This window comes from Cladosporium halotolerans (genome assembly GCF_011745625.1).
Source record: "Cladosporium halotolerans strain TM138-S3 chromosome Unknown Sca15, whole genome shotgun sequence".
Taxonomy (NCBI): domain Eukaryota; kingdom Fungi; phylum Ascomycota; class Dothideomycetes; order Cladosporiales; family Cladosporiaceae; genus Cladosporium; species Cladosporium halotolerans.
In genome coordinates this window covers 518,364-540,566 of record NW_027191466.1, presented here as the reverse complement: position 1 = coordinate 540,566, position 22,203 = coordinate 518,364, and the positions used below count along the sequence as shown (strand labels likewise).

Below are 22,203 nucleotides of genomic sequence, written 5' to 3'. Positions count from 1 at the left end.
CGCAGCGCAAACAGTCATCCGGCGCCTTTTCTGCCTTCTGACGTTTTCTTTGCCTTGCGACGACACCACCTCCGAGACATCCAACAATGAATCAAAGGCTCTCGCGCATGCACACAACGCTGTCTGTCGTTCAGGCGCGGTGACGCTCCTCACCGATCAAGAACACGAGCCGATCAGCTTTCGCCCGCCCACTGCGGGACCAAGGCAACTTCAACCGTTCCGCTCCGATCGTCGCGTAGCGGCGAAACAACCCAGTCGACCCCCGAGATACCGCGCCTCTCAAGGCAACACCGAAGATGCCTGAGGGTCACCGCCACCCACCGCCGTCGGTGCCGTATGTTGAAGATTATGACAGCGACGAGAGTGCTGCCAGGCCTGATACACGGATCGAAGCGCGCAAGCACGATACTCCCGCCGCCAGGGTTCTAGCCCGCCCGCAACAACCACGCAAACGGGACGCCGCTAGCGATTCCGGATACTCGTCGCACGTCAGCAACAATACGGCGGCGAGCAGCGCGCACTCCCAGCCCGTCGCAGCCAACCAGCGCGTGACACGAAGCTCGCAGCCGGTCGCCTCCAGATCTAGTAAGCCTATCGTTCATCCAGGTGACGGCCAACAGACTCAGCAACGCCCTTCACGGTCAGCGTCAGTGTCTAGACCAGCGTTGTGCACGAATCCGCTGTGTGATGATCCAGGCTGTCCGAGTGCGCAAAACACCTCGCGGCAATATGTCTTGCCTTCCAGACCACAGATGCAGCAGCAGCCGCTGCAACGATCAACTACCACACATTTCCCCGTCCACGACCCGGTGACGGCCGCATCATACGCCCAAGCCTCGACCTACCACTATATGCAGCACGCACCTGGATACAACTACTCAGCCGCGCCTCAACCTCGCCCAAGGGCTCCATCGGCTTCCCGCCCCGCCCGTCCGTTGAGTTGGGCAGCAGGCTACCCACAGGGTGGCGCTCTACCATCGCAGGGATACACCACCCAGCAACATGGCCCGCCGCCCTCGCCATCGGCATACGGCAGCTCGTACACCAGCCAGTATCCCAACGCGAACTGGCAGGCAACGGCCGGCCAGCTGACCTCAGGATCGCCACGTGACTCTTACGGATCATACATGCCGCCCACTGGTGGCAACATGCTGTCTTCCTCCCCAGGTACAGGCTACCAACACGCTTTGCCGTCGACATATTCGGCTCGGCAGGGCAATGCGGCCGCAACTAGCTACGAAATGCCTAGTAACAGTCTGACACGGCAGCAGACCAGCCAGTCTACTATCTCGGCTAGGCGGTCTTCGCTCATGCCAGGCAGCTTTCCTGGCGGTGATGCGGCTCTTCCCGATTCCGGATCAGAGTCCGAGTCGTCTCAGAGTGGCGATGATGAATACGACGACGGTCGACGGTACGAACGTGTCCGCCGACGTGAGTACGAGAGAGAGCGGGCGCGTTACGAATTAGAGGACAGAGATAGGAGAGCCATGCCGCCTCCTGCTCTCGTACCCGCGCGACGGCCTTCTCTGAGGACGTCTAGAACGACGCCGGTCGACATACGACACCCAACCCGCGAGATCACCCGACGCGGCCACCAGTACTCCGACCCAGACCTGTCGTCCTCCGACTACGTCGACTCCGACCGCACGGCCCGCGCTGTCGTCGACAAACGCCTCTCCTACTCTTCATCCACCTCCAACCGCCCCAGCCGCCAGTCCTCCGTCTCCCACGGCTCCTCGCAGCACGGCCGCCACAAATCCTCCTCCCTCTCGCAAACCTCCCGCCCCTCCCAGCAGTACATCGTCGAAGACGCCCACGGCCGCAAATACACCTACCCGACGCGCGAGCAAGCCGAGTCCAAAGCCCTGCGCCTCCAGCAGCAGCAGCGCGAGGACGAAGCCGAAGCCTACCAAGCGCGCACGCGCGGCGACCCCCAGCCCGCGACCCTGACGACGGAGAACGTCAAGCGCACGCAGGCGCCCTCCCACGCCGACAGCAAGAAGCCCGCCAGCCACGTCTCGGGCGGCAGCCGCAAGAGCGGCGCCTCGCGCCAGGACTCGACGATCCAGATCCAGCGCGGCGACACGGTGTTCAACATCCCGATCAACACGACGCTCGAGGTCCGCCAGACGGACGAGGGCGAGACGTGGGTTATCGGCTCCAGCTCGCCGCCGAGGGACAGGAGCTACCATGCCGGCTCGTCGAAGAGCTCGGGCAGTCGGGCTGGTGGGAGTAGGGGCGGGAGCGATAGGGGGAGGGCCAGGAGGGATACGATTCATGATCATGATGGGGGATATGAGAGGCGGTTGTGATTATTGAAGCGATATGGGGCGGAGGCGGAGGAGGTCGGGAAATCCTATGCACGATCATGATCGTGGACATGATTGTCGACTATGATTGTTGACGACCAAAATGCGGCCGCTCGCCCCAGACCATCTAAACCGCGATGGTGGATATGAGCGTCGATCATGAATATCCAACAGTACACCGCCCTCACTCGCCCGTCCATCGGGCTAAGACGACTTACATCATTACACGCACGTTTACTACCTGCTTTCCATTCAGCGACGGCGTTCCAGGGCTTTCAACGACATTCCATTCTTATCTCTCACGGCCTTTTCACGCACACATTGATTTGCGAGATTTTCGGATTACATTTACTTTCTACGGTCGGCCATTACATCGGTCTTTCACTGCTGGGCAAGGAAAAGGAAAAGCTTTCTTTTTCATTTCGAAAGCGGCCTCTTACGCTTCCCAATACCATCTCGGCGTTCTAAGCGCTCGGTTGGGGGAAACAACTGGGAAAAGCCATACGTGTACGAGTCTTTCTGCCATTTTCATATCACGTGTTCTTGAGCGCTCTATACCAGCGCTTGGCGCACATTTTGATGATCTTGTTTGGCAGAAGGGATAATGACGACCGGTTTGGTTTCTTTGTGCGAGGCGAAAAGAATACGACCTTCCGACGATGTTACGACTTTCCTCTTGTATGATGGCTTCCCAGGCGGCTGTGATGGCTTTTGTAAGGGAAGGAGAAACAAAATGTCGGTTTAGGATTGGGCCTATTTTCTTTTCTAATTACAGGAATGAAGATGAATGGCCATTCATGGGCGATTAGGGTAGTACCTGTAGCGTTTGAGGTCTCGGGGTTGGGGAATACGGACACATCAATGAAATTTGCTTTTCTGATCATCGATCATCATCGATCGCTTCACTTCTGAATATCGCGTGCAGTCGTCGCGTGACGTCTGTGATGGTGCGCGGATGTAGTTCCTATCTCAGCCGAAGTTAAGCCAGTAGATCTCGTCCGTAGCGACGTTGATGAAGACGGAGATGGCAGCGAGGTCCATTGTTCCACCCATGGCGCGATTCATCAATGTCGTGATGTTAACGAACAGGTGGGGGGAAAGCGCAAAGTGCAAAGCCATTAATGAATCCATCAACATCTGCTGGAAATAACTAATATTGCTGGACGGCTTACACTCTTCACTCTCCGTCAACATCACTGCAAATGACGACTATTTATTCCAACGGCCTCATCGTTGATTCGTCAATGATGATTACGGTCAAGACCCATGTACCAGCTATTCATTCTTCTTCGACATGAAGAAACAAAGCGACAACATAGTGGGCATCGGTCACAGCCTTGTGCCGCAACTTGCATCTTGCGAGATCACCAGCCATATAGCCAGATAAATGTAATGAATGCTTGAACAATTGAAGCAGTCGATTGCTTGGCGCTGTAGTGAGTACCTCAACCTCAGACAGGAATGTACTCCTGCCGCAGTCTCATGCGCCTTCGCTTAGCTTTGGCGCGGGATGTGCTTTTGGAGACATCAGCACCTCACACCCTATTATCTGACAAATAATTTCCAACGTTTGCAAACACAATGAAACAATGGACAGGGGATTGCATGGCTTTCAGACCGACATCACGTGGCTTGCAAGTGAATTTGAGAATCTGGTCAAGCAGAATGAGGCATTGGGCCGCGTCACACTTCATCATGTAACGAACATTGCACTATACTCAATTTCAATTATAATTCAAGTTCTCGGCTGGTTTCGGGAAAGACTGGCGTGTCGGTAACAGACTTCTGGAAAGGCTGTCAATCGCTCGCAGAGTCTGGATCGGTAACGACTGTGGTACTGTCTGGATGCCCGAGAGAGTGGTAAGTACTCGACGGACGGAAAATGTTATTGCATCAATGATCAAGCATCACATACCATGTCTGCTTATTGAGTGTTTGTGAGTATCGCTTCACTCGCAGTAAGCCTTGTAGCTCCAACACTCCTTGGGCTCCTTCTCCTTCTTCTTCTCATGCTTCTTCTTGCTAGTCTTCTTGTCGTGCTTCTTTCCCTTGCATTTGTCATCCTCGAAAAATTCGAACTTGTAGTTCCTTCCATCATCCTGCCAATACTCGAAGTTCTGCATGCCGTAGGTGAATTTATGGCAGTCTGTCTTGTCGCCCTTTTTCATGGGCTTGTTGTACTTCTCATGGTGACCTTTGCCGTCGTTGCAATCGACGTAGTAGTCAGCGTAAGCTGCGCCGAGAAGAAGAGGAAGCACTGCGGCGACCGAAAGACGCATATTGAAGTCGTATTGTGGTGATTGTTCACGTTCTGGGAGAAGCTGAGATCGTATTTTGAGAACAAGACAGAGCTACGCGCGCACCTTTGGTGCCTTATATGTTCTCGTTGTAGCTCTTGCTTTGCTTATTGACCTACACGGAGAGCTTGATAGAGATCATGCTCCGAGCTCCATTGACTTGCAGCTCCAGAACCCGGTTTGCACTGTGTTGAGAAAACGCCACATGCATGCGAGGCGGTTGAGGTAACCCAGATGAGGTCTGTTCCTACGCCCTTTGGATATTTGTCACGGTGAGGAGAGGATTCGTGCGATACGCACGATAGCACTCGACAAGTCGTGCCGTCTTTGCATTCCCCCTTCAGCTGCACTCGTTCCACTGGGCGATGTTCTCGCTCAACCACTCTTTGGTCTCAGTGACATGATGTGACAAGTTGATTCGTGGGTTGGAAGGCATGCTGTTTAAGGCTTAAACTTTAAGCTCACATGCACTGCCTCATCGAGCTTCTATAACCAGCAGGACATTGCTCATAGGGCAGCCCTCGTGGTACTTAGTGAGGCGAGGGCGGAGGTGGAGAACTGACAGCGGTCGCTGTGATTTTACTATGAAAGTGTTACGGGCAATGAGATCCCATTTCCACGCAAAGGCGCAAGTATGCTTCGCTACTTGCTTTGTTTGCGAGAGACTGATGGTGAGTCTTCTTCGACGAGCCGTTAGGACCTTGCCGCCCCTTCGCAAAGCTCATTTGCACATGCTGTTCCGCCGCTCAGCATAGAATCCATGATCGCTGAAGTCCAAAGCATTTCTTGGCGGAAGCGCCAAGATCTCGGCAATAATACAGTATAGATGCATCCCGGTAGATCAGGCACGGAACGAGCATAGAAGGTTCGAGGTAGGCACTTCCCCGGGTGCGTGGGCCGCTTAGACAGAGTCGCAGACACGGCTCAAGGTCTGGCTATCACTGCCATCAGTCGATTCGAGGAATGTCTCGATCCGCCGACCGTCCAGTGGCGTTCATGCCGGAAGCCTCCATTGGCTACCAACATACCCTCTTCTACTCGTAACAATATTGATTCGAAATCCATCTTGAGAGTATGACATGCATACAAGCCATGTCTCCGAGTCTGGCCACATAGCAGTCGTGCGGAGAAGTCTCGCAACAGGTCGAATTCGAAGCCTCTGTGACGTTTGCTTTTACGTCTGAGTACCTCAGCACCACAGAGCATTGAGCTTCAATCCGCTTATCGCAATTACCCTGAGGGGCCACCCTTTTGAGCTACGCGCCCGAACGCCACAGAGTTCTCGAGCCGCAATCGAGCACAGCGTCTAGAGCGGCAGCCGTTGTAAGATCTACAGAGCTACTTTGCGCAGTACGCGCCGCAGCGTCATATCTGGTAATCTGTGACTCTCATCAAGGGTTGAGCATCAAGATGAGTCTCTCCTCAGGAATCTTCAAGAGGGGGTCTTAGACTTCGATGTCGTGGTACACTGAGACAGTTCGCTCTTCTCGACGATAAGACGCATGCATGTTTCGACCAATACCTGACTTGTCCTTGCAGATGCTTGAGTGCTTCCAGCAAAAGACCCTCGGATGACGAGCACGAACAGCACCAAGTGAAGGGGGGCCACTTGGAGAGGGTCAGACAATCCTTTGCAATCCACTACACCATTTGCCATCCCTAGGTGTAGAAGCCACAAGCGTTTTCAGCCGGGCTTTCTCCACCTACGAGCCTGTAAAGAGTAGAATACGTGGACGAAGTCCCACCGTGTCGCCCTCGGGCCCCAGACAATATAATCAAGGTAGCTAACGGCCTTGCTCTTCCGTCTGAACAATCACCAGAGAGACAGGTCATCGGATTTCAGAGCAACAGCTCGACGAACGGACAGCCCCGTCTCTGTATCTCCACGTCCCTTGTTATAGATTTGCACTTCACAAGACTCGCCAAATAGGCGCCAGCATTTTCACTGTTGAACCAGTAAACCTCCCTTTAGGCTTTTTCAGTCTCAGTTGATGACGGCAAAAGCAACAGCCTCGCTACTGGTATATCACTACACAGCATCAACTTCCCCATCTCTCATTCCCAACTGCCTCCCTCACCCAACCCTCCCCCTTCTCACCCACCACTGACGCCCTTCGAAATGACCTCCTCCGCCAACTTCGCAAAATCCTTCCCCTCCTCAACCGGCACCCACAAATTCGGCTGCGTGAACACCGCCAGCGTATTCCTCGCCACCTTCCCCTCGCCCTCCTCCCTCCCGCCGCGCACAAAATGCGGCACAGCCCTCAGCTCCCCCCGCGTGATCAGCTGCAGCGCCAGCCCCGTCTGGAACGCCAGGCTGTCGCGCGGGATGTGCACCTGCGTCGTGCGGCCCGCGCGGTCGCGGATCCAGAGGCCGGCCTTGGGGTCCGGGTGGGCAGGGAGTTCTTCCAGAGGCTTGGGGTCGGCGGAAGAGGAGGAGAGGGAGGGGGAGTGCAGGGTCTCGTCGACGAACATTTGGCTCGTGAGGCCCGTGAGGGCGCCGAGGTCGGTGTGCGTCGCACACCAGTCGTCGTCGGGTTTTTCTTCGGCTGCGGACGGGGCGGAGGCGGAGGTGGAGGCGGGAGGCGGGAAGTAGTGCAGCAGTCTGGCTTTCGTGCTCACGCTGCTGCGCACGATCTCCTCCAGCGTGCCGGCCTTGTAGCCGTCGAGCTTGGCGACGCCGTAGCGGTCGCAGCTGCGGGCGACGAGCGCCGCGACGTCGACGATGAGGCGGCAGAGGGCTTCGAATTTGCGCTCGAAGCCCGGGAGCACGGTTTCGGCGGGCCAGACGTTGGGGCTGGTCATCTCGACGACGGAGGGGTAGAGCTCGCGGGCTTTGGCTTCGAGGGCGGCGTCGTGGATCGGGTTGGCGTAGTAGCTACCCTTGAGGGTGTCGAAGCGGCCGTCGGCGAGCGTTTCTTTGCCGCAGGACCAGCCGACGTTGTACTTTGCTTGGGGGTTTTCGAGTTTGGCTGTGGGAAGGGGGGTTAGTCTCAGTTTTCGCTTTCTGGATAGGAAAGTAGAAATGTCATACCGAGTTCCTCTTCGGGCAGATTGGCCAGGTACGAGCTCAGACTAAGCACCTCTCTCCTCAATTGCGCGAAGTTCTCAGGCAGATCGCGCACGAGGATGATTCCTAGACTGGCTGGGCCGAAGGCTTGCTCCAGAGTTTCGAGAGACACCGTGCCATCTTTGAGTTCCTGAAGGGATACGGAGACGGCCTGTGGGCGAGCATCGTCGGCGTTGGCGATAGAGCCCATGTTTTCAAAGTCACTCCTAAGTTTGTACGGGGCTTTCGTATTTGGTCCAGTCCAGAAAGTCGACGGTGGGCGAAGAAATGCGCTGAGCCGACCTCAAAGTGTCAAAAGCGATACTTCCGTCTCGGTGATCGTTTTCGCTTGTCCCGCCGTAAGCCCCGTCTATCCGCCCAAGTACCAGTACGCTTATAGGCAGGTCCCTATCTCAACTTGTGTAGATATCGAAACCCCGAGCCCGAGGTTCGAGTCGCCCGACGATCTCCATCGGAGCTGGCCGAAAACTCCTCCACCTCCACTTCAACCCCACGACTGGACTCCCTGAAGACGCCTTGGGACGCCTTGGCGATGCAACGTCAGGAAGTAGCATCTGATGGGATATAACGAAAATCGTAAAGAGATACGAGAGACTTCCAAATAGACTCAAAGCCATGTTGCAATTTATCTATGCTTGGTGCTAATTTCTTTTGAGGACCGCGATCCCGGAAAACGAGGATAAAGGAGACATTGGGTATTAGCCGTGGTATATAACATGTAAAAGCAATCATGCAAAAAAGGACAACACCAATTTCCACACCTCTCCGAAACTCAAGCCAAAATGCAGTCCCAAGCGACATCGCATCCTTGCCGTCCCAAAACGCCATCGCTCAAATACCAATGAGGGAAAAAGGAAAAAGAAAACAGCAACCCCCCTCAACAATCTCCAAACACCAACATTCTTACCTCACAATCCTCACTCCCACTCGCCAACCGACTCTCGCTCAGCCAAGCACACGTGACCGGTCCGGCGTGACCAGTAAACGTGCGCTCGCACTTGCCCGTGCGCGGGTCCCAGACCTTCATCATGCGGTCCTCGGAGCCGGAGATGAGGCGCAGGTGGTCGGCGGCCAGCGCCCAGATGCCCTCGACGTGGCCGAAGAAGGTGCGCACGCAGGCCTGGGCGCGCGGAGTGTGCGAGTTGGTCAGCGGGTCGGTGGGGAGGACGATGAAGGCGTTGGAGGTGTCGTCCGCGGTGGCGGGTTGGTGGTGTTCGGAGTGGGGTTGGGGCTGGGACTGGTGGATGTCCCAGAGGCGGATGGTGGAGTCCAGGGCGCCAGTGAACATGTAGCGGGGTGGAGCCGGGCGGCCAGCATCGTGGGGCCAGAAGGGGAGGGAGGAGGCGGCGGGTTCGTCATGGTGGTGGTGGCCGACGGAGCTAACGCTACTAGCATCGTCGTCTTTATCACCAGAGTGGAAGGAGTCGTGGTCGAGCTCGAACTCGGGGGGCATGAGCTGCAGTTGCTGGACTTGGCCGACGTGGCCCTCGAAAACCTTCAGACACTGCTTAGTGTCAAGGTCCCAAAGTCTGACTGAAAGGTCGTCTGAAGCTGAGAAGAGCGTTCGGGAGGCTTCGTCAACCTTGACGCAATTGACCCAGTCAGTGTGACCGCGAAGGAGGAACGTCTGCTTCGTTTCCGAATCCCAAACTCGGATGGTCTTATCCATCGAGCCTGTCGCAACATAACGACCGCTGAAGTTGAGCGAGATGATGCCCTCGGAGTGAGCGTTGAAGACACGCTTGCACTGGCCAGTCTTCCAGTCCCACAGTCTGAGCGTTCCATCGAGACTGCCAGTCATCAACTTTTGGTCGTCAAATTGCAAACAACGGATTCCAGATGTATGTCCGGTCAGAGTGCGGAGCTCCTGTCCCGTCTCCGTATCCCAGACTTTCGCCGTCGTGTCGTAGGATCCAGTAATGAGGACGTTATCGTCAAACTGGAGGCACATGACACCATTCGTGTGGCCCTTGAACACCTTAGTGCTGCAACGGCCGTACTTCCAAGCAGTTCCGACCTTGAAGCGGTCTCGGTAGACATCCTTCCAGGGTCGCTTCCGAGGCGCGAAGTAGTCGTCGTCGTGGCTCGGTTCTCGCTCGGCAGCTACTGATTGCGTGCACTGCCGCTTCGGGATTTCTGGCGACAGCGATCCAAGGTCGAGAGTGCGTTTGCTTCCTGTCCTCGCTGAAGAGGCCTCGGCTTGTTCAACGGTATCCACCAGGTTTTCGTCCGCCACAGGCGTCAGCTGCGGCGACCATTCATTCAAACCGCGGCCAGTCGCCCGGAGTTGTATCTGTCTCTTTTCAATTCTCAACCTCTTGCGCTCGAGCAGGGGCAAGCCCCAGCCGCACTTTGTACACTTCCTGTCGATGTGCTGCTCGCACATCTTGTGCCACACGACGTCGTCATCGGCCAGTGTCCGCCATCGCTGGCTTACTTGTGAGGCTTTGCAGAGAGAGGTGGTATCGAGGTAGCAGAGAATCTTGAAGCTGAGCTCTGCAGGGAGGGCAGCGAGAAAGTCGATTTTGATGAGGTCGCGTACGCTGGCGGCGACATATGAAAGTTGGGGGAAACAGCATTGTGTGAGGATGCCCTGCAGCATGAGGTTTCGGTGTTTGGCGGGAGCGGCAGAGAAGAGCGACCAGACGTGGGAGATAGCCTGCTGGTCTGACTGCGACAACGACGCGAGCTCGTTCTGCAGCTGGTCCATGGAGGGCTCGTTGGCCTGGCGTCTGCACTTGAGATCCGGGCGGTGCTTGTAGCAGAACTTGCTGTTGGGCTCCACCTGCATCTCTCTTTGTGCTTGAGGCTGAGCTGCCCGCGCGTGGCCTCCTACTGGGTTGTATTGCATGGGAATGTGTTCGGTGAGGAAGGGCGCGACGGTCTGCTCGGCCTGCTTAGAGCTGGAGTCTATTGAGATGGTGTGATCGTGAGACTCGTGGTGTCGGTTCCGCAACAAGCCGTGGCTGTGCTCGTGGTCGTGGTCGTGTCGGCATTCAAGTGTGTTGTCGTCGTCGGCCCCAGGTGTAGGTTGCTGGCGCATGTTGTGAGACGACAGGGCGGCCATGGCGGCGGGCACAGAAGGCGCGGTGGTACGGGTGAGATTGCGCGGATCTGATGCCATGGCGAGACGGAAGGTTTATGGCGAACAAGACATGGGAAAGTGGCACAATCGGGCGCCGGTGTTGCGCACGCCGCTGGTCGCGTGCTTCGCAGAGGGCGAGCCGGGCGAGGATATCGGTAAGGATGGCGAGGGGGGCGCGAGGCGCGGGCGGAGTGCAGGGACACCGAGGAGCTGGATCTGGAGTAGGCGCAGTAGTGGGAGGATCACGGCATGCGGCGGTAGGTCTTGGGGAGGGTGGTGGTGCAATTGTATGGCGGATGGTGTGCTTTGGGGCGCTGTCGCAGAGGGTCGGAGCGCCTCAGGCGTCGGCATCGGCGCTGGCTGGGCTGGGCATGACTCGGGCGGGCGTGGCGCTGATTGCGTGCGAGCAAGCGAACAATCTGCGGGCGGGCGACCCGCTCCGAGCCTCTTTGTCACGTTTTATTCATCGAAACGGCCGGAGGCGCTTCATTGGGCGCAGAATCTGCACCCAGCAGCTGACCGTCTGGGCGGTGCGTGTACGGGCTGCATACGAGCAGCAGTCTGCTGCACTGCTCTGACCTTGTCACTGCACTGTTGGCTGGGGAGTGCTGCTTGTTGCCGTTGGGACGGGATACCTACTGCACATCAGGGCAGTGATAAGGGCTCGCAGGGCAGACGCAGCTGGGCCGGGGCGTGCAGGCCGCGAGCGGCGCCACCTCCACGTCCACACACATGGCACCTTGATGCTCCCGGGCCCTGTCTGCCGCCGGCAAGGGTTCGTCTTCCGTCATCCGCGACCCAGACTTTTTTGCCATAAGATCTGCGCTTGCCATAGCACGCCATCCGCCTAGACGTCGAAGAGAATTCCGTTGGTGCCTTATTAATCATCAGGCACCTTGATGTATTGCCACATATCCAAACGCCTGGGCTTTCGAAAGCGCTAGAATGTTGTCCCCGGATGGACAGGCTCGTAATACACGTGGAAGGCGTGACGCCTCTCGTCGTACGCGACTCTCAGACGGATCTATGAAGAGATACTGCCTAACGCCAATCGGAGGGCAATTTAGATATTACTATAGGCATTTATTACTCGTGTTCTTTGAGACAACAGGTCTCTTCTCCTCACTGTTCGATATCACATTATGGGATTAGAGGGGTCTTCTGCGGAGTCCAGGCATCTCGTGGTTGTGAGAACGGAGAATGATGATAAGAAATAGCACTTAGCGTGCTCTACATGAGTTGTTCAGCACAACATGCTCCGACTCAACGGCCCTGAGCGGCTGTAATAAGTCCTGAATTGCGGATGTCCTTGAGGATTCAGATGCCTCTCAAATCCACCAGGTTCTCTTGTGACCGCCCAACCCTGGAGGGTCATACAACAATTCACGATATTTTTCAACAAACCATGGACACAACAGACTATGGACACAGCTAGCAGCACGAAAAGCACCCACGGCAACAACGCTACTCAACGTAGTCCATTTGCATGGTACCTTGAATGCATTGTCCATTCTGAGATTTTAGGTACGCCGGTGAAATTAACGACTTTTGGTCATGACGGCTGGTGCCAGCAAGACTTTCCCTACAGTTCCCACCAAGTGAGGTGCTGCCTTTAAACTACTTCGCAATGCCTTCCTTCCTCGCCCATCACACTCAGGTGGCAGCTGCCAAAATAGGTAGCAGCTTTGAGCATGTTTCTCAGGCACAGCATGACAGGTAGGAGCAACATGTTCTTGCGACTCTCATTCCCTCGATGTTCGCATTCTCGCCGTCGTCGCACCATCTCAAAGTCGCATGCGATAGAGGTGTTTGGCTTACCAGCAACTCTTTCTCCCTGAAGACCTCAAGATCACAGTCCGACTTCTCCAGCATGCTTTCCCGTTCAAACACTACTGCCAGCGACCGCCTCCGTCGCGCGAAGTCGACGGCATCTTTGCGCTCATCGACCAATTTGGATCCATTCGTTGTGCGACAACACGCAGAGGCTGCTGCGAGTCAGGCTTACAGACTCTCACAGCCTGTGCAACAAGTGATTTGCCCGGACTACCGCCCAGCTCCGCCAATGCTTCGTCGCCGCAAGAGTCAGGTAACCGGTCGGTCGGAGGGGAGCCATTTGGAGGATGCAAGACTGGGTCGCAGAAGGTCAACAGTTCGTCGTGACGAGAAGAAGGACTCTCCTTCTGTTCACCACACCTCGAATGCAGGCCCTCGCGCTCCTGCCTTAAAGGAGAATGAGCCTCGTGCGAGACAGTCAGTGCCTGCACGGCCAAACTCTGACATCAAAGCGTCTAATCGCAAAGAACGCCTGATTTCCGCCTCAAGCGGCTACCAACGAAGGCCACTTTCCACTTCTCAAACTGGTAGCCCATGTACGCGAAGTACCTCTGCCATCTCTGGGCCCAACACTTCAACGTTCGCACAAACTCCGAGATACACCGAGAAGAGCTACGATGATGGCATATCGGTCAATTACAAAGAGCCGCACTCATATTCAGAGAGAACGAAAGTCCAGCCTGCCTTCCAGGCCCGCAGGGCTTCGATCAGGGAGACACAGACGGACGAGGAAATCATCGCACTCGCCCGAGATCGTTGTCTTGAAGACTTTCAGAGCCCAAAGGTTCGCGAACGCAAGTCATTCTTTGGGTCTTTCCAGAAATTGCAGAAATGGAACGTGTCGAGCAAGCCGACTGGTGGCATCACTTACGACGGCTCTCTTCCGCCCTTCAACTATGCGGATGACTCTCTTGTTGCGCCTTTGCCGCCAACTCACGACTTGAACGAACCGTTCGTGCTGTCAGAAACGTTCACCAAGTCCGAACGAAAGACTCGAATCTTTTCGGGCTCAGTAAAGGACCAGTTCAAGAAGATCCTCCGAAAGGCGTCAAGAGCGCCGAGTGGTCTACTTGCGCATCCTGTCGAAGAGGAACAGAGCCAAGGAGCTTCCTTGGCCGTCAACCAGGAGGCGTTGCAGACCTTGGAATCTTCTGCAGACCCCAACGATCCATTCGTCGTCTCAACCCCTCATAACTCTACGACTCACAATACCGAAGTCATGTACCAGTCTTTCAGCATCGGAAGCAACCCCAGCATCAGTGGCGACTCCGCAGCAGACAAGTCTCGCGTCACCAGCTGGACCAATTCGACGGTAGCCGGGACGACAAGTACCCGTGCGAACACCGTATCAACCAGTGTAGCAGACGAGCATGGAAGGCTCCAGCGCAGTAACAGCTGCTCGACGTTACGCAAGAAAGGCTCTTTCTTCGGACGCGCTGTCCAGAACCGTTTGCGCAAGTCAAGCCGTGCCGACCTCAAAGGGTCGGAAGATAGCCAGGCTCTTTTTGCAGCTCTGCGTGAGCGCATAGCCCCTACTGAGCAACAACAAGACAGCAAAGATCGCGCTGCTAGTGCTGCGAGCCATCTGTCGCAAGCTTCGTCCAGTTTATCTTCGCTGCCTTCTCAGAGGAGGGCCGATTCTTTGGGTCATGGCAAAGCATCGACGATCCGCACAGTGTCTCCGGACCCCGATGCTTTCAAGATGCAGACCATGTCGCCACTCGTTGAGGCTTCTCCTGATCGTACCGATGCCGAGAATGATGCAGTCGATCAGACACCAGCGGCAAACCATTACGCTTCAAGGCGCAGGTCGGCACTAGTGCATGCCGCGCCACCGTCTCCCGAACGCATCGCTCGCCGTGTGCAGCAGAGTCAGAGCAGATGGCAAGGCGCTATGCAAAGTTCATCCATGGCGACGGGTTACAAGAGCGCCTCAACTTGCGGCGATGACAACCCCTACACTCTGCCATCACTCGCGCGCGACTCTTCCCAAGACATAAACGACACAGGAGGTCTGCCGCAGCATACGAAGATAGGTGACCCTAGAAGTGGAGACCGAGAGCGATTGCTATCTCCGAGCGTCTATTCTCGGGCTACTGACGGTGCTTCTCCTCGGGCTGCTACTCCAGAGGTTGGAGGGATGACGGTCAAGATCACAAGTCGAGAGATCAAGCGTTATGACATATCGCCTCCCAAGAAACCAGCTTTGACATCTCAAAAGCCGGTTCAGAGCAGCGGCGAATGGCGCGAATGGCTCTCGGGCGAAATCAACGGCCTCACAGCACCAAGTGGCACAGGAGGCTTGATCCAAGGTCCCGAAGCACAGCTTGCTTCAAATGCCAGCACGACCGAGTCTTCCGGACGAGAAAGAGCCAGCAGTGCCTCTCACAGGCGTCGCTCTGACACTCTAGCCAGTGACCAAGCATCCAAAGGGCGAAGAGAGACCCGCAATTGCGCCAGCAGCCGACGATCCAGCTACATGAACGAGCGCTACCCCATGGTCGATTCGCTCGACAACCCGAGTCGCCAAAGCCACAGAACGAGCCGCAAATTCTCTTCTGCCGGTAACGCCGGTACGGATACGGAGCGCTCTCTGCAACTACCCAGCAGCGATGATAGCAAACGCAGCGTCGAGCGCCCAAGAGCATCAAATCGCACGGGCGCCGCAGCCATACCCAAACGCCACTCCTTCGCCCATCTTGACTCTTCAGCCAAAACACCACCAACCGAGCACGCAACCTCCAACACCCTGACCATGTCCGGCGCCCTCCCCAACACAACCAGCACCCAGCCTACCACGACGCACCACAAGCACCGGTCCGCTTTCGACCTCCGCGCCAAATACAAGCACTCCAGCACTAGTGCCGCCAGTCGACCCCTCGAAGCCCGCCGCAAAAACTCCACCACCACAGCCCCACCCAAAGCAGCTCCCATCCCCATGCTCGAAGACAACACCATCATCAACATCTCCGCCGGGCCCTACGCCGACCTCGCTCCTCCCGTCGTGCCTTCAAACAAGGAAAATACACCGCCGCCGCATGCAAGCGGAGAAGAGAGTGGCGGTCTCCCGGCGGTCTCTAGTTCGGAGTGGCTCGCGGGGCCGGGAGGGAGGAAGAAGGGCGAGGGCGGATTGAAAGTGGCCAAGGGCGCGGGGTATGTGGGACGGGAGGGCTCGCCAGGTCAACGGTTGGTGACGGGGTGGTTGAGGGGGAGGGGCGGCGGGGTTGGAATGGATGATGAGGGGGGCGAGGGGGCGTTTGTTTGAGTCTTTGGTCGCGTGGAAGGGGTCGGAGCTGATGAGCGGGTATGGTATTTTGAGCTCTTTGGGAGCGGCGGACGGCTGTGAGCGAAGGGCGGGAACCACTTTACGAGAGCTGTAGCTTAGTTGAGCAATCGATAATGCAGCGATTGTGCATGCTTCGATGGGTCTTTTTTTTGTTTTTGCCATCGAGAGCTAAGATTCATTGCGTTGTGGTGGAATATCCTGAGCAGACTGCGGTGTTTGAGAGCTGTTCTCCTGTTTCTGGGCCCTCGTCCCAGGGACCAACCATCGATCTCGTGTTTCATTCATTTTGAACCCGGCAGCAATAATACGGTATTGCGCCTGGGAAGGTTCGCTCGCAAGACGCCAAGGGTCTCTTGGTCCGCTCAAGCTGGCCCCGAAGCTTTGTTCATTACGACACTTCTCTGATAAGTCGGCCACAGAGATATTTCCGCCGAAATATTTGTTGCTGCCACTCGGTCCCACTTTCGGCTCGCTAATGGTAGAATCTGCTGGATCGAAGGGCTTCGGGGTACTTTGCGACGACGGTACGTTGAGATTGAACTGGGATAAGGGGTCTGAAGGCTCCAAGGTGCTCTGGCTCTCGCCGTCCTCATTGGGTTTGCTGTCCGACTTTGGTTCTGCAAGAAATCTCCAAAGTGCGAGTTGAGCTCTTTGCAGTTGAGACTTTCGGTCGGCGGTGGTGGCACTCGCCTCGAGTGGAGTCGTGCGTTTGAGCGTGTCCTCGGCAATTTCCAGCGGTTCTGGGATATTTAATTTGAACGCAGACGGCGATACTGCGAAGTGCGCGAGATTACGAGCGGCTGGATATGGCACTCTCGGGAGCGATGAAGGGGGGATTTTGACTCGAGCCCCTTTCCCAGTCTCAATTTTGTCAGTGGCGGCGTTGGGAGCAATCAGTTTCCGAAGGCGCTGTGCATTTTCACCGCTGAAACTGGCCTCCAAGGAAGCACGCCCTTCCTGTTCCCGTATACTGAACAGATTGCTCATTCCCCTCAAAAAGACCACCGCTGGAAATTGATTCGTCTCAAAGAGTATCATGGAACAAGAGCAAATGACGTCTGGCTCTATGCTGTGGAACGTGCTACTTCTGAATTCTGTTCCCAAAGTCTTGCGGAATATCTGACAATACGCACTGGCGATGTGGAATGGGGGCTCCAAAAGCTCCAAGATACCGGCGCAATCTTTCGTGAAGCAAATAAGGTGCGAAGGCGTGCACATTGCCAGTTCGCATGCTGCTATTGCGGCAGGCATTCGATCGCTTTGGCTCCGGTTCGCGAGGCGCCCCATTAAGGGTAGATCCACTGTGCAGGGAACATGCCGATCGCCACCTGTGGTCAGAAGCGCTTTCAGCACGTCTGTGTTGCCGGTGTAACCAGCGCAGTGGAACGCGGTGCCCAATCGTCTGGTCACAAGATCAATTTTGGCTCTGCCTTTCACAAGTATGTCGACAATCTTCATCCGGTCCCTCAAGATCGCTAAGCACAGAGGCGTACCCCAATCAGTGCTATGGGCGTTGACATCTGCGCCGCGGCGGAGAAGCAGCTCGACCACGTCTTCGTACCCGCTCAGAACGGCGTGATGCAGTACGGTGAGCTCATCACTGTCTGCGAAGTCGATATCGGATCCTAGCCGGAGAAGATGGCGAACGCGAGGCGTTTGACCCTCAGCGGCTGCTCGTAGCAGCACGTGGTCTCTCTAATTTCCGGATAAGGTCTCGTCTGAGCGTTTTCTGGCGAGCGTGTAATGGTATGTGTTGTCTATATCGCAGAGTCAGTGGAAACACCAGCCGTTCTCGAGCAGTCACGCCTACTGTTGAAAACGTTCCCGTTGTGCTGGCGTGAATGATCGCGCGCGCTTTGACCCGTGAAGTGACTCTCCTCTGCCGTGTGGTCGCTTGATGCTTCCATTTCGTTTGGCCGGTCGATGAGACTCTAGTTGACCGTCCGGAGGTGAGGACGGAAATCTCCACCCTATGCACGTGGCGAAGTCACAACTACCGAGCAAACGAGAAACGCCTTACACCATGGCTATGAATTATGCAAAATGTAAGAGCTTGGTGTGATTCTGCGCTCGATGCTCATCAGGCCGGAAGGAGGCATGAACCGCTTCACAGCCTCGACAGCCTCGCCCAGGCTGCGGACAAAAAGTCCCGTGATCATGACCATGTTGTTCCGGGTGGCTGCTTGTGGCTGCTTATGATGTCCGAACGATTGGTCACGAAGCATGTCGCCTGCGTTACCTTTGACGGGGGCCGGACAGGCACGGCGCGCTTGCGCCTCAGGCTCCACTCCAACGTCGGTGGGCCTTCATGTGCTTGCGCTCAAGAGACTCACACGACTTACCCAGCGACGCAAATACGCTGCGGCCCTAGGTCTACCTATGCACAACTTTGCACATTGGTGAAAGCTTCACCGAATGTTGCACTGAGTTCAGCGGCTCAATCTTCGAAAAGATCTAGTTTGATATAGACATGGATTCTTCAGATTCAGACTCTTCATCGGCTCCATCGCCGTCGCCCCCAACTTCACCACAAGCTCTTGCTTTCCAAGGCGAGCCAGATCTAGAGCGCCTCGTTTCACACTTCGTCGCGGCGAAGAAGTCTCTCACTGCAACTCAACACGTCTACAGAGCAACTGAGCTCACGACAAGTTCACGCTCGCTAATCGAGGAGATCGCCGTGCTGAACGCCAAAAATGCTTTCGCCAAACGTGGCGTCGACGAGCAGCTCGACACCCTACGATCCATCCGAGTAGCCGTAGCAGATGCTGGCGACGCAGCTGGGGATGAGTTCCAGCAAACCATAGCCAAACTCGACGTGGCCAACGACCGCCTTCAGGCAACCCTCAGCAGCCTCCGGAAAGTCATAATCGACCGTTCACTACAAAGGCCCAAACAATCCCTCTCGCAATCAAACCAATACGAAAGCCAACACCTCCCCGCCTCCTCTCCTCCACCATCAACCTCATCTTCCTCCACCTCCCCACCCAAAACCCTCTACGACTTCGTCGACGAATCCAACCACGAAACCCTCCTCGCCTCCCTCCGCACCCTAATCGACACCTTCAACGACTCCCGCGCCGACCTCGACACCAACCTCTCGCGCCTCGACGACTCCATCGCCACCATCGCCGCCGCCGCCACACCGCACCCCGACCCCTCGTCTTCCAGCGACGGCAGCAACCCGCCCTCCAAAATCACCCCCTACGACGAGCCCCCGCTCTCCATACCCGCCCTCTACCACGACATGGAATCGCACGCCGCCGAGATGGCCACGCTGCTGCACTCGCTCATCGCGCACTACGACCTCTGCGTCTCGGCGCTCAAGCACACCGAAGGCGGCGGCGAGGCCGCGCGCGCGGCCGTGCAGGCGCTGGGGCCCAAGGAAGGCGGCGTCGAGGAGAGCCTGTACGGCGCGGCGGGTGCGGAGCCCATGGAGGCCGGCGAGCGCGCGGAGATGCTGCGGGTGCTGGAGAACGATGCCGCGGAAGTGGAGGATGTGGGCGCGGAGGTGAGGGAGCGGGGAGGGGAGATGGAGGGGCTGTATGGGCAGTTGGGGCAGCGGGCGGAGGGGGCGAGGCGGGTGACGAAGGGGTTGAGGAGGGCGGTGGAAGTCATGCATGCGGTTAGGGAGGCCCTGCCGGTGTATTTGGATGCGGTGGAGGGGTTTAGGGAAGGGTGGGAGAACGTGAGGCGGGCGATGGAGGGGAAGACGCAGGAATTGGTTGGGCTTTGTGGGTTTTATGAGCAGTTTTGGTCGGGGTATAAGAAGCTGCTGCGCGAGGTTGATAGGAGGGCGGCCGTGGAGGCGCAGATGGTGAAGGTGGCGGAGAAGGCGAGGAGGGATTTGGAGCTGCTTTATGAGACTGATCGGGAAGCGAGGGAGGAGTTTGTGGAGGAAGTTGGGGGGTTCTTGCCCGGTGATATATGGCCTGGGTTGGCTGATAGAGGGAGCCGATGGGAAGTGAGGCAGATCTCAGCAGATGACGAGAGCGGTGATTATGATCATGGCCGCCGTCTGATGGAAGGCTGATGTTCTCAAGTTTGGGGCCACCATATGTCGTCAACTTACAGAGGCGACGAAATTCTTATTGGATCAAATAAACGATGCGAATCTGGATTATCACTATCCGGCGACATCTCCATGAACGATCCTGTGATTTTCTTTTTTCTTGATGCAGGGCACCAATCTCCGATCATCGGAAACGCCACTCCGTCGTCTTCCCACCCATGCCTGCACACGCTTGAGAAATGTCACGATGTTTCGAAGGCAAAACGCCAGTCGGTCTCGAATGTGACTAATTCCAGGGTGGCGTGGACATTTCCGCTCAGATCCATGTTCTTGTACAGGAGGAGAGTGAATTAGCCGAAGTGGGCGAGGTCTCTGGGGCAACACTCGCCCTTATCGCGGCGGGCGTGGTGAGCATCTCCGTCGGCGGGCAGCCCACGCTCGCGCTGGCTGAGTTGGCAGAAGCGGAAGATTTACCCGGACGCGCCGCGTCGGCGTTTGAGCCCGCCGTACTCAACGTGTTTGCTTGCTGGCTGAATTCGCGATCGAGGGATGTGGGCGGGGTCACGTGAAGGGAGTGAATTGGTGAGGTCCGCACACATCTGTGCCTTGATCTTCACATGCAATGCAGCAACGAGGAAACATGGCAAAGGCAGCTCCGATGAGATGAGCATGACACAGCAACGCCTCACACGGCCGGCGGTGCAGCAGAGAGCCGCCGAGGAGAGCGCGTGGAAGTAGCCCGCACAGGCCATCCAATGACGGCCGGCGCTGGCTCGCCCTGTTACATCAGCCCTTGACGCTTCCGCCACCTTCTGCAGCCCCTCCAAGCATACAAAGCCCCAAAGTTTTTGCCCAACCACTTCTCTTGCGCGACACATCCACACCTCTCTTCACACAACCACCACTTGATACCCCTTTTCACAAATTCATCCACACCTTCACACCAACAGCCATGTCTTCCTCTCTCGACCAGCTCAAGGCCGCCGGCACCGTAAGTCTCAATGCCTCACCGACGATCACCCCACCTCGCCCAGTCATACCGTCCGCGGCCGCAAACAACACTCGCTGACAACTCCCTTCCTACAGACCGTTGTCTGCGACTCCGGTGACTTCGCCACCATTGGCAAGTACAAGCCGCAGGACGCCACCACCAACCCCTCCCTCATCCTCGCCGCCTCCAAGAAGCCCGAGTACGCCAAGCTCATCGACGATGCTGTTGCGTACGGCGTGAAGCACGGCAAGGACCTCAACGAGAAGATCGACGTCACCTTCGACAACCTCCTCGTCCAGTTCGGCAGCGAGATCCTGAAGATCGTCCCCGGCAAGGTCTCCACTGAGGTCGACGCCCGTTTCTCCTTCGACAAGGATGTTTCCATCCAGAAGGCCCTCCGCATCATCGACGTACGTCCACACAATATCAAGATTGCGAACAACAGGGATACTGACAACTTCACCAGCTCTACAAGGAGGCCGGCATTGACAAGTCTCGCGTCCTCATCAAGCTCGCTTCCACCTGGGAGGGTATCCAGGCCGCCCACGAGCTCCAGAACAAGCACGGCATCAACTGCAACCTGACCCTCATGTTCTCTCCCGTCCAGGCCATCGCCGCCGCCGAGGCTGGCGCCTACCTCATCTCTCCCTTCGTCGGCCGCATCCTCGACTGGTACAAGGCCAACACCAAGCAGGAGTACACCAAGGACAACGACCCTGGTGTCAAGTCCGTCGTCGAGATCTTCAACTACTACAAGAAGTTCGGCTACAAGACCATCGTCATGGGCGCCTCTTTCCGCAACACCGGCGAGATCACCGAGCTCGCTGGCTGCGACTACCTCACCATCGCCCCCAACCTCCTCGAGCAGCTCTTCAACTCCCAGGAGTCCGTTCCCCAGAAGCTCAAGGCTGAGGACGTCGCCAAGCTCGACATCGAGAAGAAGAGCTACCTCAAGGACGAGGCTCTCTTCCGCTTCGACTTCAACGAGGACCCCATGGCCGTCCACAAGCTCTCCGAGGGCATCAGCAAGTTCGCCGCTGACGCCGTCACCCTCAAGGAGATCCTCAGCGAGAAGATCCAGAAGGCTTAAATGTCTGATTGATTGCGCTTCGGGATAATATTTTCTTACTACCCTTTTTCTTCTACGTTTACGTGCAATGACGGTGGGATGAACAGACTGAATGCTCTTTTGTGTTCGCTAGCATAGACCTCTGAAAAAGAAACCATGAATATTTATGACATACGCACATATCAAAAGAACGTGTTTCTCCCCTTTTTGAGTCACCACAGCTTCCCGTGAATTTTTACTGTTCATCTCAAAAC

General features: G+C 56.4%; 4 protein-coding genes across 4 annotated transcripts; 2 read left to right on the top strand and 2 right to left on the bottom strand.

Annotated features, from left to right (window-relative positions):
• Positions 1-6,700: 6,700 nt before the first annotated feature.
• On the bottom strand, positions 6,701-7,866 carry WHR41_05557 (uncharacterized protein; the record flags this gene model as incomplete). The annotated part of the gene is made up of 2 exons (XM_069374162.1): positions 6,701-7,578; positions 7,641-7,866. 2 exons carry the CDS (start codon positions 7,864-7,866, stop codon positions 6,701-6,703), a joined length of 1,104 nt encoding a protein of 367 aa, XP_069229277.1.
• Positions 7,867-8,553: 687 nt separating this feature from the next.
• On the bottom strand, positions 8,554-10,800 carry WHR41_05556 (uncharacterized protein; the record flags this gene model as incomplete). The annotated part of the gene is made up of 1 exon (XM_069374161.1): positions 8,554-10,800. One exon carries the CDS (start codon positions 10,798-10,800, stop codon positions 8,554-8,556), a length of 2,247 nt encoding a protein of 748 aa, XP_069229278.1.
• Positions 10,801-18,350: 7,550 nt separating this feature from the next.
• On the top strand, positions 18,351-19,910 carry WHR41_05555 (uncharacterized protein; the record flags this gene model as incomplete). The annotated part of the gene is made up of 1 exon (XM_069374160.1): positions 18,351-19,910. One exon carries the CDS (start codon positions 18,351-18,353, stop codon positions 19,908-19,910), a length of 1,560 nt encoding a protein of 519 aa, XP_069229279.1.
• An 817-nt stretch (positions 19,911-20,727) lies between these two features.
• Positions 20,728-22,153, top strand: WHR41_05554 (Transaldolase). The gene is made up of 3 exons (XM_069374159.1): positions 20,728-20,880; positions 20,976-21,290; positions 21,347-22,153. Exons 1-3 carry the CDS (start codon positions 20,842-20,844, stop codon positions 21,968-21,970), a joined length of 978 nt encoding a protein of 325 aa, XP_069229280.1. The 5' UTR covers positions 20,728-20,841; the 3' UTR covers positions 21,971-22,153.
• The last annotated feature ends 50 nt before the right edge of the window (positions 22,154-22,203 follow it).

Excerpts from the sequence above, each read along its gene's own strand:
- WHR41_05554 (XM_069374159.1), top strand. The coding sequence starts at position 20,842 with ATGTCTTCCTCTCTCGACCAGCTCAAGGCCGCCGGCACC. Across the intron at positions 20,881-20,975 it reads AGCTCAAGGCCGCCGGCACC|ACCGTTGTCTGCGACTCCGG; the intron begins GTAAGTCTCAAT and ends CCCTTCCTACAG. Across the intron at positions 21,291-21,346 it reads AGGCCCTCCGCATCATCGAC|CTCTACAAGGAGGCCGGCAT; the intron begins GTACGTCCACAC and ends CAACTTCACCAG.